Source organism: Octodon degus, unplaced genomic scaffold (assembly GCF_000260255.1).
Source record: "Octodon degus isolate 3935 unplaced genomic scaffold, OctDeg1.0 scaffold00036, whole genome shotgun sequence".
Taxonomy (NCBI): Eukaryota; Metazoa; Chordata; class Mammalia; order Rodentia; family Octodontidae; genus Octodon; species Octodon degus.
The window spans coordinates 12,538,714-12,552,676 of NW_004524612.1; the positions used below are offsets into that span (position 1 = coordinate 12,538,714).

The following is a 13,963-nucleotide window of genomic DNA, read 5'->3' on the forward strand; positions in this document are numbered from 1 at the left end:
GGTAAGCCTGGCTCCAGAGGAAGTGACCCGAGAAAGGGAGGGAGAGAAGGGCAAAGACTTAGAAGGCACATTTTATAGGCAGTGAGCTTTGCCCTGAGCGTAGAAGACTTCAGGCTCCACTGAGGATGTGGATAGGGTGGCATCCAGGGAGGAGAGCCAGGTCAGACTGAGGAGGCTCCTGGTTACAGCAGCACCGGGGGCACCCAGAGCCCTGTTGCCCTTGCTAGGACCCCTCACTCAGCTAGCACTTCCCCCTCTCTCCTATGCTGTGTGGGGGTGACAGGGGCTTGGAAAGGGGCCGTGAATGTGAAATAGTCTGCATTGCTGTTCCCAGCTTGGCACAGATTTCAGCTCTCAGAAAGGTCATGCTTGAGAATGGGTTTGAATATCAGGTTCCCAGATGATGTCACTTCACAGGAAATTCTGAGTGCTTTTTTTTGGGGGGGGGGTTAAAAAGACATAATTTATATTCACAGATCTATCAGTGTTAAGGGAGTGGACAATTCTTTCCCACGCCTTTTTATTTTTCTGCTTTGTACTGATCTGCCCATACAGTATGATGTGCAGAATGCAGCTATTTTCCTTGGTCAATTAAAACTATTTGTACCTTCTGTGTGCCAAGTATTCTCAGGCTCTAGACAGAGCAGACAAATCAATTTAAACCTTGTTTTTCTGGATATTTATAGGGAGAGTCATCAATTCTCAACTAGGAAAGCATCTATCAATGGCTTTAAAGATAAAACTGACAAAAGACCGCTATCAGAAGCTCTTGGGAGCTTTTATCACCAAACAAAATATTCCATCGTAAATTGGCAAATAACAAGATACATGTAAATCTATTAAGATCGAACAAATCAGGATCAAGGGAGAATAACCAGAATGTAAGCAAACAATGGGATTAGGGACCATTCTGTTTTGAATTAATTTGACTTGCCAAGTCGTTCTTTTTCTTGCGATTTCATAGGGCCTTCTTCCCCATGTCCTCTTTAACCAGTGGTGGCTGGTACTGAATACTTGGGGACATCAGCCTACTTCCCCAAGCAGGTGGAGAGGACGTGTTCCTTTTTCCTTTTCCAGAGGCGCAGCCAGTCCAAGTGGCATGGATGGGAAGAGGTGAAGCTTGCTGTGGGAATTTTAGGGTGAATGTCACATTTCCCCTAGTGGCCAGAGAAGTCAAGCGCAATCCCCAAGACTGGGCCCACGGGTCCCAGGGTACTCTATTTATCTGGCTAATCTTTACTAAGCAGGTGTGAGCCAATTAAACTAACCCCACCCCATCGTCTGCATTGTTTGATCTCAAGCGAAGAAGGCTTGAAGCCAGGCGGGTCCGGAGGTTTTAGTCTTCGTACCTGTGGGGAATTTCCTAAGGGGTGGCCCGCTGGGGATCCACTGGACCAGTTCTCTTCCCCGTGGATGTGAAGGACATCAAAAATATAGTTGACCGGCAAGTTTAGAGGTCACTTCCTAGGGCTACCCAGAGAGGACTTGAATGCTGTTTAAGGGTGACTACAGATTATGGGGTGGGGTGGGGGTTCGTGGTTTTAACTGGGTCTGAACGTTTCTCGAAGACTCAATTTCTCCTTCTTTTGCGGTATTAGCTCTTTTTTTGTTGCTTTAGTTTCTTCGCAGCGCCTCTCCTCGCTTTTCGTTAACCCTGCGATGTGGTCCCATGGTGGCTCTGCTGCAGCAGCAGCACGCTCTCCCCCTCGCCCAGCTCGCCCACCCGGGTGTGTGTGTGTGTGTGTGTGTGTGTGTGTGTGTGTGTCGGAGTGGGCGTGACTACCAGAGAGGCGGGGCAGGACCCAAGACTGGGGACTTCGGGCCTCTGCAGCACGCTCTCCCCCATCCTGTCCTCGTGTGTTGCGGGCACAAAGGGCGGCTGAGGCGGGGCCCGCGGATGCCCTGCCGCTCTGGACCCGCTTCCCGCTGCAGGCTGCACGCTTCGGCCCGGGGCTGGCGCGTCCCCGCCCCCGGCGGTGCAGGGCGGAGGCCGAGGCGCAGTCGCGCGCTCGCCGCTAGCGAAGCCATTGGCTCGGCGCAGTCACCCCACGCGGGGCGCAGCGGCAGCCTCCGCGGATTGGCGCGCGGCGGGCGTGCGCGTGCGGGCTGCCCCGAAGCCCCTCCGTCTCGAGGTTGAGCCCCCTCCCCCCCGTCCGAACGACCACCGGTCCATTGTCCCAGCGTTGCTGATGAAGCCTGTGGGGCCGCTGCCAGCCTGGATCCCCGCCGCCCAGGCTCAAAGAAAGGGCGCGAAAGGCGCGCACCCGGCTCGGGCGCACGCACCGACCGCGGCCCCGGGCCGCACACTGCAGCCTGTCGCGCCCGTCACCGCGCCCCGCCCCGCTGGCCTCCTTTGCATATCCCACGATGGTGGCCAATCAGGGCGCAGCTCTCTCGAAGCGGATGGCTTTTGCCTGGGAGGAAAGGGAGTGGCTGGCGCGCATGCGCCGCGGTGGCCGACTTGAACCGAGGCTTTTATTGCTGTAGTTTATTTCCACCCCCTTCCCTCCTGTTCGCTCTTCCTCTGTCTCTTTCCCTTTTTTTTCCGCCCTAGCCGGGGCTGCGTTTGGAAGAGAGGAAGAGAGACAGAAGATTGCCTTTATCCTTTACATTCCTGAAGTCTGCTACTAGCAAGACCAGCGAAGCTATTGTACCTTTTTCAATCCTGCCAGAAAACCACAACCAAACCAAAACAACAACAAAAAACCCCAACCAAGTCTCCTTCCCGGCCTTTTTTTTTTTTTTTTTTTTTTTTTTTTTTTTCCCCTTAAAGCTGTCCTGAAATTAATTTTCTCCCTGGAGAGAGATGTCTTATCAGGGGAAGAAAAACATTCCACGCATCACGGTGAGTTTGTACTTGGGGAATCTGCGTTCGGCTTTTGTGGCACTGAACATCTATGGAATTTTTAGCGGGGGAGGGAGTGGTACCAACTTTTTTTTTTTTTCTGTTGCGAACGGAGGCGATGGTGGTATGATGGTGGAGGGGGTGCAATCATAAAGAATTATAAGGCGTGTAATTTGCAAGTCATTAAAATAGGAGCGCGGGTGCGCGGAGTGGCCTTGGGGAGCGCGCCAGATCCGCTGCATCCTTTATTGTCGCGCGCGATGCTGCAGTGCCGGCCTGCGGGGCGCGAGCAAATGGAGGCCACATTGCACACGCAGGGCCAGGAGGCGAGGCCGGGCTGCGGCGGCCGCGATGGGGAGCTGGGGAGAGCTCCTCTGCGCGCCTTCCGCCGCTGTCGTCCGGGGCTTTCTGGAGCTTTTCCAGACTCCTTCGGAGACGGAGCGGGTACAGCCCGCAGGCGTGGTGACAGCACGAATGCCGAGAAGGGCTGGGTGCACCAGGATGATGCGCCCTGGGAAGGGAGCGGAGGCGCGGGGATGTGCAGAGGGCCGGGGCTTTTTTGTCAACCGAGGACAGGTTTTTGGTGCCCCCTCTGGGTGTTCTAGCCGCTTGGTTTGGGGCTGAACCCTGGGAGGGATCTGGGCTCGTTTTCGGCGTCTTTTCGGCCCCTTCCACCACTGGGAAGGCGTCCGCGTTGGCGCATACAAAGCGGCTGGGCGGTTGGCGCCGGGGACCACGGCGAGCCCGACTCTGGAGCTGAGGACGCAGCAGATGGCTCCGCCGGCCCCCGTCAGACAATGATCGCAGGGCCGGAGGTTTCGCCCCCGTTCTGGGGCCTGGCATTGTTAGCATCTACGCCACAGGGAGACGACCGTGCCGTGAATTCACGATGCCTCAGAGCAGGCACCCGTTATGCCTCCCCATCCTCTTCGTCTTTTACTGGAAAACCCGCGCAGGTCCTGTTCTGTCCATCCCCTAATGAAATTCCAGGGAGGGAGGAATGGCGGGGAATTCATTGTTATATAACGCTGTGCCGTCGCCGCTGGCCAGCTGATTTCAGGGTGGAACCCATGGCCGACGCAGGACGCGAAAGCGCTCCCGAAAGAGTCAAGATAGATGTATTTTACGGCTGGATTTGAGGGCACGCTCGCTTGTCTGGGCTGTGTCTTTGGCCCTGGTCCTCCCTGCGCACGGGGACACACCCTTCCGCAGGGGAGCTGTGGGGACTTATGCAGAGGGAGGGGCGTGTGCTTGGGTTTTCTGGGATGAGCAGGGTTGTTCTACATCAAGGGTGGGTACTGTTTTTTTCTGGATGGCAAAGACTCCATATCCCAAAGGGCTGGGCGCGGGGGACTCAGGGTTCTGAGCTCCCTGCGCTGGAGGAAGGAGTCTGAGGGTTGGGGATGAGAAGCAGATTTCCCGCAAGCAAAGATAATTTGCTGTCTTCTTGAATGAACAGGGCAGTGTTGTTTTGACTGGATGGGAAAGGGGAAAAAATTAGGCAAACAATCAACAAGATCGGGTTTTAAGGTAACGCCCCCCCCCAAAAAAAAGATGTTTGCGTTATCCTAGGACCTATACATGACCCCCCCCCCTCCCCCGCCAGCCTCTTATGTAAGAGACCTTCTAGAAGTCACTGGACTGAGCCGGACTGTGTGATGCTAGCTTTTTCCTGGGCATGATGGTGCCTTGGGGATTCTCCCTAGGGAAGAGACTAAGGGGCAAACGTTACAGGGGAGGGCTTCTTCTGATCTCCCCTGTTATTGAAGCTCCACATCTGAGAAGGGGCGTGGGAGTACTGTTGTAGGCTTACTCTCTCTCAGCCTTGGTTCCCACACGAAATAAGAGCATCCTGACCCTGCTATGGCGTGAGGCACCCGACAAGATTTTGTGAAGGTCTTTACATTTACCACAGATGGGGGCAAGGATCGAAGACTACTTCCATTTGACCCACCAGTGTCAGCATCAACAGGAAAAACTGTAGTGCACAACATAAAAATCAACTCTGTTTTCACAGTATGGGAAAAGACAATAATTTCCTGAGCTTAGCTGTGTGTACTTGTGTGCAAATGAGTTTCAACCCCCTTGCTCTCTGGTAGCTTAGATGTTTTTTTAAAGGTTTCTAGCTTTCCATTAAACATAAACAGCACTTGCTGAGAATACTTTCACTGAATTTTGGGGTTACCCCTGTCTAGATGAATGGTCTCCTTTGAAATGTGCATATTTAAAGGGCGTTCATGGCTCAGCCTCTAAAGCATAAATCCAGTTTGAAATAGTACAGGTGCATGTATTGAGCATGCCGTGATCCTGAGCCATCTCCCCAGCCCCCTCCCATTTCATCAAGAACATTGGATCTGGGATAGCTGCAAGCCATCATGTAGCGTTTCTTTTTCATTCTTGGCCCTAAACTGCAATTTTTGTCCTTTTTTGTTTTGCACGAATATCATCAGTTAAGTCCATCAGAGTAGTGTTAGATTTTAATTTTATCATCTCATCTACTTCTTTATAAAACTTTACCTATTTCTTAATTGGTTACTTGAAAATGTTTTTTTTTTTTTTTTCCTAGTTCTTCTCAGCCTGATACACTTGCTATGATTTACCCTAAAGATAAATGCAAATATAAAGGGACATATGGCATTGGAACCTCATTACAGTGGAACTAAGTGTGTTTGTCTAGCAGAGTCCATGACAACAGGCTTTTGGTCAGTTTTTCCGCACATAAACCTTGCCAAGCCGTGACCTTACTACATGTGTTTTTTCAAAAATGAAGTTTAGCCAAAAGTCATTTAAAAAGTGTTGTCTTTATCTGAAGTGTTTTCAGGGAACCCTTATTTTGTTTTTAGATTTATAGTCTAATAGAAAGAGGCGGTTCACAGGTTCAGGATGACGAATAGATTGCTACATCCAGGTTCACTTGTATTACCAAACCTTCCCCAAATCGGCTCCTTGGGACTGCCACTGAAGGATAGTAGTAATGTGCTCTCAGCTCCGTTTTCTTAGTACTGCATTTCTCATAGATCAGGTATGCATTGTAACCTTCCTGCCTCTTTGTTTCAGAGTGATCGTCTTCTGATCAAAGGTGGTAAAATCGTTAACGATGACCAGTCGTTTTATGCAGACATATACATGGAGGATGGGCTGATCAAGTGAGTGTGACTCCCTGTTATGTCCAGGTCTGACTCCCAGTGCTTCTGAACCCTCTTAACTACTTGCCTGACTCCAGGAGTGACCAATTCAGATGCTATTTTAAGCCCATTATGATTGGTGGCAATGAATGAATTTGAGAATTCAGATTCAGGACTTAGCAGTCACAATTCGTGCCTTTGCATTGCATGTTGTATTATGTAATTTACTATTTTTAGCAGAGGTGACACAATATCTTCTTGTTGCCAGCCCAAATACTTGGTTTGTGATATGTTGAATATGTTAAAGGTTGTTCTAGAAGGCGGTTGTTTGGGATGGATTGCCTAGGGGACACGAACACAGCCTCTTGTGTCAGGACAGCTCATCTGCTTTCTTAATCAGAAGGGGCCTGATTAAGTCCAAGCAGGAGGAACCACAGAAGTACAAGTTAATTGCCAAGTAATACAGACAAATTACAGCCTAGTCCTGGGGGCATTTTTAGGTTTCATTCTTCAAGTGGCAACCATTACAAATAAGGCTGTCCCTGTGTTTATTGTGTATTATATTACGGAGGAGGAACAACAGGGCTGTTATGAGTTTGGGTAAGTTTGGAGCCTGCTGGGTGTGAAAAGAGCTAAGTGCATACCAATGTCCCCATGCTGTCCTTCCTGGGACAGCTCGAAGGCTCTGCAGAGACAGCACATCTGCTTAAGGCAAACACTGCAGCCAGTGACATCTTTTAAATAAGCAGCATTCATCAGCTGCTAATAGCAGACTGCTGGGGAGGAGTGGAAAACTGGAGGGGCCATGGCTCTTGCCTGGAAGCTCGCACCCTGATTTATGAGCCTAAAATAGGTTTTAACATTTCTACATTTAATGTGTTCTCCGTGTGTGTTTGCTGGGAACACGGCAAACTGGACTCTCCAGTGCCGTGACTTTCTTATTCCATTTCTGTCCCCAGTCGTGAGACAGTGTGATCCAATCTGGCCATGGGGGGCAGTGGGATGGTGGGGGGGTGGGGTGGAGGTGCAGACTCCTGCTGTCTTCAGTGGTCATTCATTTCCATTGGAGCTTTTACCAGTTCCTCGCCAATTAATTTTCTTTTTGGAAAATTGCTATAAAGATGTAGTAAAAAAACACTTCCAAAAGCTGAGAGGTGAATCATGTCCCCCAATGTGATGAATATTTGTTTTTCTGCTTTTACAGTCTCAATCATGGGCATCTGCTTCCACGTTTTCCAATTGTTCAAATGATCATGTTCGCTTTTTTCCTGCACCTTGTTTTGTTCCACTTCCACTTTTACCTCCACCCTTTCTAGTGTTCTCTCCAGTGGAAAGGATATGGTGAAATCGAATGCTTAGAAAGCTCAGCCAGATCTGCAGCCTGTTGGTGCAGGCTGGTGAGCTGAATGCTGTGTTAGGAGCATTGAGGTTGAGTGACCTTTTATCTAAGTAGCCCTGGGCCTGGGTATCAGCCCCTGAATGGGGCCACTCAGGCCCTGTGCAATCACTTTTGCTCAGCATCCCCTCTTCATTTGAGGACAAGGAGTGGGGAATGCTTCCGTGAGGAGTTACAATAATTAGAGAAGTCCATGGCTTAGTGGAGGGTAGGGAGTGAGGTTAACTGTCCGATCCTCTTTAACTCCACACTTCGATGACGGGCTGCCCTTTTCGCTAACTCTGCTTAGGCAAATCGGAGAAAACCTCATTGTGCCGGGAGGGGTGAAGACCATCGAGGCCCATTCCAGAATGGTGATCCCCGGAGGAATTGATGTCCACACTCGGTTCCAGATGCCGGACCAGGGGATGACATCTGCTGATGACTTCTTCCAGGGGACCAAGGCAGCCCTGGCCGGGGGGACCACCATGATCAGTAAGCAGCTGTCGAGCGTCCTCATTGTTGTGTGGGGAAATGAATCTGTGGGTGCTGATGCTTTATTCCAAAGGTCTATGCCTTGGCAGTGGCCTTGGCAGTGGCCTGACCTATTAAATGGGGGCCTGGCTGGGTTAATAATTGGTCTGATGTCCTTGTCCTTGTTTCCCGTCAAACTCTGAGTTCTGCAGCTGAACATGCGAGTCCGGTTCTAGGGAATCTTTAGGCTAAGAAGAATGGCTTCTTGTTTTCTCTACTTGGAGCTTGGTCTGTCATGACTCCCAAATGTGATTTAGTTGTAAAAACACAGCATTTGGAGTCAGCTTCAAAACATTAATTTTGATGTTTTGCTCCTAAATGATTGACTTTGGTATGTTGAAACGTAATTCCTGGGCTTGTGTTGAAGCTCAGTGCTGGAGTGCTTGCCTAGCATGTGCAAAGCCCTGAGTTCAACCTTTAGTACTGGAAAAATCCTAAGCATGCTTCTCAGGGTGAACGCGGCACGGGTGTAGCAAAAGAAACCTTGACCCACGGCCTTCCAGTCCAGCGATAGGAATGTTTTGCAGCCTGCCTGGGATGTAAACTTGCGCACCTGTGCTTAGAGAAGGATGCGCTGGCATCTGTGCTTTAGGTAAGAAGCCTGGTGGTTCCCACAGCTGGGTGCTCTTCCTAGGTTGCTCCATGAGATGCTTTTGGTGCAGTCAGTCTAAGGGGCACCCTCTGGATGTGGTGCCCGTGGTAAGAGCTTATTGGGAATGCTCATCGCCTTTTTGCAAATGCTTTTTTGGATTTGAGGAGGTGGGCACACTGCCCAGTGGGCCTCCTGATACATGTTTTAGAAAATAGATTTTATCCAAGAGTGGACGTTAATGTACCATCTGCCATGTGGGAAGAGCTAACAATTGGGTTCAAAAGAGGGTCAGACTGATCGAAGGATCTTGGCTGCTTCCTTTGAGAAGCCTGTCCTCCTGGGTATGTTCCAGCGATGGTCTTTAAGCCTGGGGCTTCAGGACCCAGGCAGGGACCCAGCAGGTATCTGAAGCATCTTTCTTGCTTTCTCTGGGCTGGAGGAGCATTGCTTGCTATCCCAGTCTGAGCTCTCTTACATATGAAATCACCCACGCAATTCTTGTTCCAGTCTTCAGTGTCTGACACGTGCAGATAGCTTCCTGTCTGGATTTGGCTTCTCTCTGACCACCTCCCACCTGAACTCCCCTGCTTCTGTCCTGCTGTGGGCCTTGGTCCTCATGGGTGCTCATCTCAGGGGGGGGCCTGCATGCACACCTCAGGCCTGGGGCCATGGCCCCCACTTCCCCCTCGCTGGTGTTCCGGGTGAGTGGCTAAGGTATTAGGAGCCAGAAGAGGCATGGATCCTGCATCGAGCTGCAAGGCCTCACTTCTGAGTTCAGAAGTGGCTCTGGTCACGAGGTCAACAAGCCATAAGTGGTAGTTCAGAGGAAAGGGTTGGCGACATCTCTTTTGGGGGAAATCGCCCAGTGGGAGCTGTTGGGGAAGAAGCCATTTGCTGTGTGACGCTGAGCAGGTCACCTCCCTTCTGTGGGCCTCAGCAGCTCATCCCCACCAGGAATGCTTACCCAGTTCCCCATTAGCGATGTACCAAGGGCAGTGAGAGATTTTGTTTCTTCATCCAGCGCTGGCAGGTGCCAAAGGGCCCTGTCCCTCAGGAGGCCCCTGTCCCTGCTCCCTGGGGCTCCTGCCCGTGTCTCTCACCGTACTGCCTGCTCTGGTAGAATGGGATGGCTTTGGGTGTGGCTCTATGATGCAGTCGCCAGCCTGAGGAGGAGGGGTGAGTGAGCAAGCTGAAGAGCGGAAGCGAGCTGGGTGACGGCGTGGCTCAGCCTTGCCCTGCCTCACACTGACAGTCACTAACGTGGCTCGCAAGTAACCAGCCTTTCCCGGGGGCAGGAGCAGTAACTGATGGTGAAGAAAATCAAGACTTTTTTTCTCTTTGCTGCATGTGTACAGTACCTTCTACTTTGCTTGGAGGGAGTGAGTGGTGGGGCAGTATAAGCCAGGAGGCCTCGCAGAGGGGAGGAATTTAATGCAACTTCCATATGACCTGCCTGTGATGCAACTAGGATTTTTTTTTTTAATGCATATTAAAGTCAGGGAGGAATGCTTAGGATGTTTTGAACAGATTCAAATTCAGTATGCAGCTGCTGAAATAAGCCCTTGAAGTAAATTGGAGCGAAGACCTTGTGTTCTCTTCCTTGTCATTTTTCTGGCTGTCCAGGGTGTGTCACCTGCACCAGCAGATGGGTCCTCAACTGTTCCCTTGTTGGCTCTGGCTTTCCTGAGGCTCGGGCTCCGCTCCTGTCACAGGCCATGGGCTCCATTTCTGTTTGTCATGGCGCTGCCTGTGGAGCAAAGTACAGTTGGAAAAAGATGACACATGAGTGGCAAAAAATAGTATTGCCACTGGCCAGAGCCTGTCTCCAAATGCCGCACAATGGGGCATTGTGAGGGACCCAGTGCAGGGGCAGGGGACGTGCCTTGCCCCTTCCATGTGGGGTGGGTAAGCAGACTCCGCATGAAGCCTGCAGGTGCCATCCAGGCTGGCCCAGGGGTCATGGCATGTTAGGGATGGGCTTCAGGGTCTCAGAGCCCCCAGGAAGCAGGCAGCAGTGACTTCCCTTCTTCTAGATGGAAGCCTGAGGTCAGAAGTAAGTGCCTACTGATACTTGCCCTGTATGCCTAGGGAGGCGACAGTTGTAGGACACACCTGCAGTCCCAACCCTAACACCTCTGGCCCTGCCATCGTCCTCCTGGTGCCTCCGCTGCAGTAGGGGGCAGGTTGTTATCAAGCTGGACTGTGGTGGTCACTGTCTCTTTCTTGGGTGGAGGGTCTGGTGCTGTCCTTCCCTATTGAGCTGGAGGAAAGAGATGCCAGTGACTGCTGGCCTCACCTAGGCATTCATTGAGACCATGAGTCCTTCAGCATGTGCAGGGTCCTGGTGTCGCTGGGAGGTGTCATAAATGTTTTGTAACCCACTGACATAGAGGAGGGTGCCAGGTGGACCCAGGAATCTGGCCGAACCTGGTGCTTGGTCACAGCTTTGGCAGAGCTGTTGTAGGTGCTTGGTGGGTACGGAAAACTGGAGAATGGACCCACTGTGGCTTTCTTTCTCCTTTTGTTTCTCTTTGGTGGTCCAAGCCGGAGTCTTGCCAGCTCTTTTAGAATATAGCTGAGGGAACATATGTGTTTGGTCCTTGAGTGAGATGGTACTTAGCTCAAGTGTAGAGCAAGTTTCAAGAGCAACTGTGTTAGATCTGTGATCAGATGAAGAATATGGAAAAGAATGAATCGTTCTTGTTCCAGTGGAACCGGGGCCTCAGACTTCCCCTCTCGCACCAGGATACCAGCATTTGAAGATGCTCAAGTCTCTTATGGTAGATGTCTGTCTTCCCTTATACTTAGAATAATCTCAAATCACCTGCCGTCCCAAGGCGATGTGAAGTGTTGGTGTGCTGTGTAGTGACAAGAAAAAGCCGGAGCATGTTCAGTAAAGAAACAAGGTTTTATGAAAATAGTTGAGCTCTGGGCTGGAGAGATGGCTCAGTGGTCTAAAGCACCTACGTAGAACAAGCTCAGCAAAGCACAGAGACCGCGGTTCAATCCCCCAGCACCACATGCCAGCCAGCCCCGCCCCCTGGTGGGCTGAGCTGGACACACACACACACACACACACACACACACACACACACACACCCAAATAAAATTAAAAAAAAAAAAAAAAAAAAAAAAAAAAAAAAGAAAATAGTTGAGCTCTAGGTTAGGTATACCTTTGGACACAGAGGGCCGACTGTGTGGCTCATAGGAGACCCCAGGGACCAGGAGCCGCTGCCCTGGATGTCGTTTCAGCCGTCCTGAGCCGCAGCCTCTCCCCAGAGGTGAGGAGCTTGTGCATAGCCCACCCAGGTGGTCCTCTGTAGCAGAGGGAGGCTCTGATCTTCAGAAGTGGCCTTGCTCCTGGATTCTAGATCTGTTGCCCCTCTGGGTTCAAGTCTCTGGTTGTACCTTGGGTATATTCATCCTGCCAGGAGGTGTGATCAAAATTATAGCAAGGGTTTAAATAAAAATAAAAAATTGATATATTAAAAGACACCTTGCCATTAATTCCCTTAAAAATATTCCTTTGGCTTTGAATACATTTTGTTGCATCATCTTTGCCACTTTCAGAAGTCCCTCCTTGAGAGTGTCTTTTTTTTTTTTTTGAGAGTGTCTTTTCATGGTGGCCTCAATATCCCGAACTGATTCAGAATATTTGCGGCAGCTTCTGCTGTCCTCACCCAGTGGATTTTGTCTGTGCTGTCTCTCGTGCCTGTTCCTTTGCACCCTCCAGCTCCGCCCCTTGCTGGCTCCCCCTCCAGAGTCTGGCTGCACCCCCTGAGTAGTCTTGGCCTCTGTCCCAGGCATTTTGTCCAGGTAGCTGTATCCGTATTACCTGCTTCCTCCAAACCTTTCTGTGGCTCCCTCTTGCTTGGAGAACGCAGCCCAAGTGTCAGAGCTCTGCACAATATGTCCCAGGCTCATTGTCACCTCAGCTGGGGGCAAATAGGTCTCTCCTCTGCTGTGTGAATCCCCAGGGCCTGAGGTGGCCCAGTGTATGTGGCTCCCAGCCCACTCCCTGCACTGTGGCAAATGCTAGCTTTTGCCCCTGACTGACTGACTGACTGAATACTGCAGGGGGCTTGTGTCCTGGCCCCCTAGTGATGGCGGAGGGAGCAGCTTTCTTTGAGCTTCCCTGAGGAGGAACAGCCTTGAGAAAGTCATAGTGGCCTCCTGAGGGGACGTGGCTCAGGAGTACCATTGTGGTACATCTTGTGCTTGTCATTTCTCAACTCCTGCGGCATCTGGGGTCGTGGCTGTCATGACAGGCACGCATGTGTGAACACACACGCTGTCCTGTGAATGTGTCTGTAACCGATACTTTGATTATTCCCTTTGCAGCCTTCTTTTGACTAGGGTTAGCGAGTGTTTACAAAAACACCCAGCCACATCAGACAAGAGCTTCCAAGTCTGGGACTGAAGTTGTGGCCGCAGAATCTGCCTGTGGTCTGGCGATTCCGAAGCCACGTTAAGCACTGAGCTGTCGGTGTGGGCTTTCTCTCTGCTCCTCCTCTGGTCTCCTGTACCCACGAGGTCACATGCTTTGCCTAAGGACACAGTGCTTTTGGTAGCTCTCACATCATTGTGTGAATCCCAGCTCTGAGTGGGATCTGTCCCCTGGGTGGTATAGGGTGGGTGGATGGCCAGATACCTGGTATTGTGCAGAGTGGAGGGAGGGAGTAGAGAATCGGCCTTCTGAGACGGAGCAGCTCTCCCAGAGAGCTAGTGTACACACTGTGTGAGGTGCTTCCTCCTGAAGGGGTTTGTTGTGTTAAGTCTGACTCCAGCCAGGTGGGCATGGGGACGGGGTCCTGTGCAGGCGTCAACCTCTGTCTCACTGGCACTGTGCCACCTACCATGAGCTGGTGGGCATCCTGGCCAAGTGCAGGTGGCTTCATGTCTGAGACGTCTGTGTCCTCCTACCCCGGTTCCCTTTGCTCATGTCACTCCTGCCTGTTCTAACCCTGTCCTCTGCCCTGTGCCACTGACATAGCTGCTGCACCTGGCAGACAGGACAGGGTGAGCTGCGTCCCGTTCCATCGTGTCCCCACCCTCAGGTCTTGGGGAGGAGAGTGTGGACACCCCCTCCTCCCTCCCTCCTCGCAGGCTGACCTTCCCTGTGCCAGTCCTAGTGGAGCTGTGAGGACACTGAGTTTAGAAAGGAGGGCAGACCATGCAGTCACTTAGGCAAGCTGCTCCCCACCCTGTGTTTTCTGTGGTTTTGTTTAGTATATGCTCAAGACAGGAGCTAGGATCCAGATGAGTTTCAGTTCTCCTGCTTAGGCCTGGGCTGCTTGGCCTTGACTTTCATATTAGAGAAGCTTCCCTCACGGCATTTCATTGATTGATTTAGTTGGGCAGGGAATGCAGAGCCCCACGGGGGGGCAGGTGTGCTCCTGTGAGTGCGCCCCTCCCACCGCCACCCTTCTTTACCAGGACGCAGCTGTCAAGGGAAACCTTCTTTCTCAGACTGTCTCACCATCCGCTGCTCC

The 13,963-nt window shown here is 51.4% G+C and overlaps 1 protein-coding gene across 1 annotated transcript in view; it reads left to right on the plus strand.

The window, feature by feature from the left end:
* Positions 1 to 2,449: 2,449 nt before the first annotated feature.
* The window catches only part of Dpysl2 (dihydropyrimidinase like 2), a 61,958-nt gene continuing 50,444 nt past the window's right edge, over positions 2,450 to 13,963 (plus strand). The window contains exons 1-3 of the mRNA XM_004630681.2: positions 2,450 to 2,845; positions 5,903 to 5,991; positions 7,656 to 7,840. Of these exons, the coding sequence (XP_004630738.1) occupies positions 2,807 to 2,845; positions 5,903 to 5,991; positions 7,656 to 7,840 (313 nt within the window). The 5' untranslated portion in view covers positions 2,450 to 2,806. The remainder of the gene's footprint in view (positions 2,846 to 5,902; positions 5,992 to 7,655; positions 7,841 to 13,963) is intronic.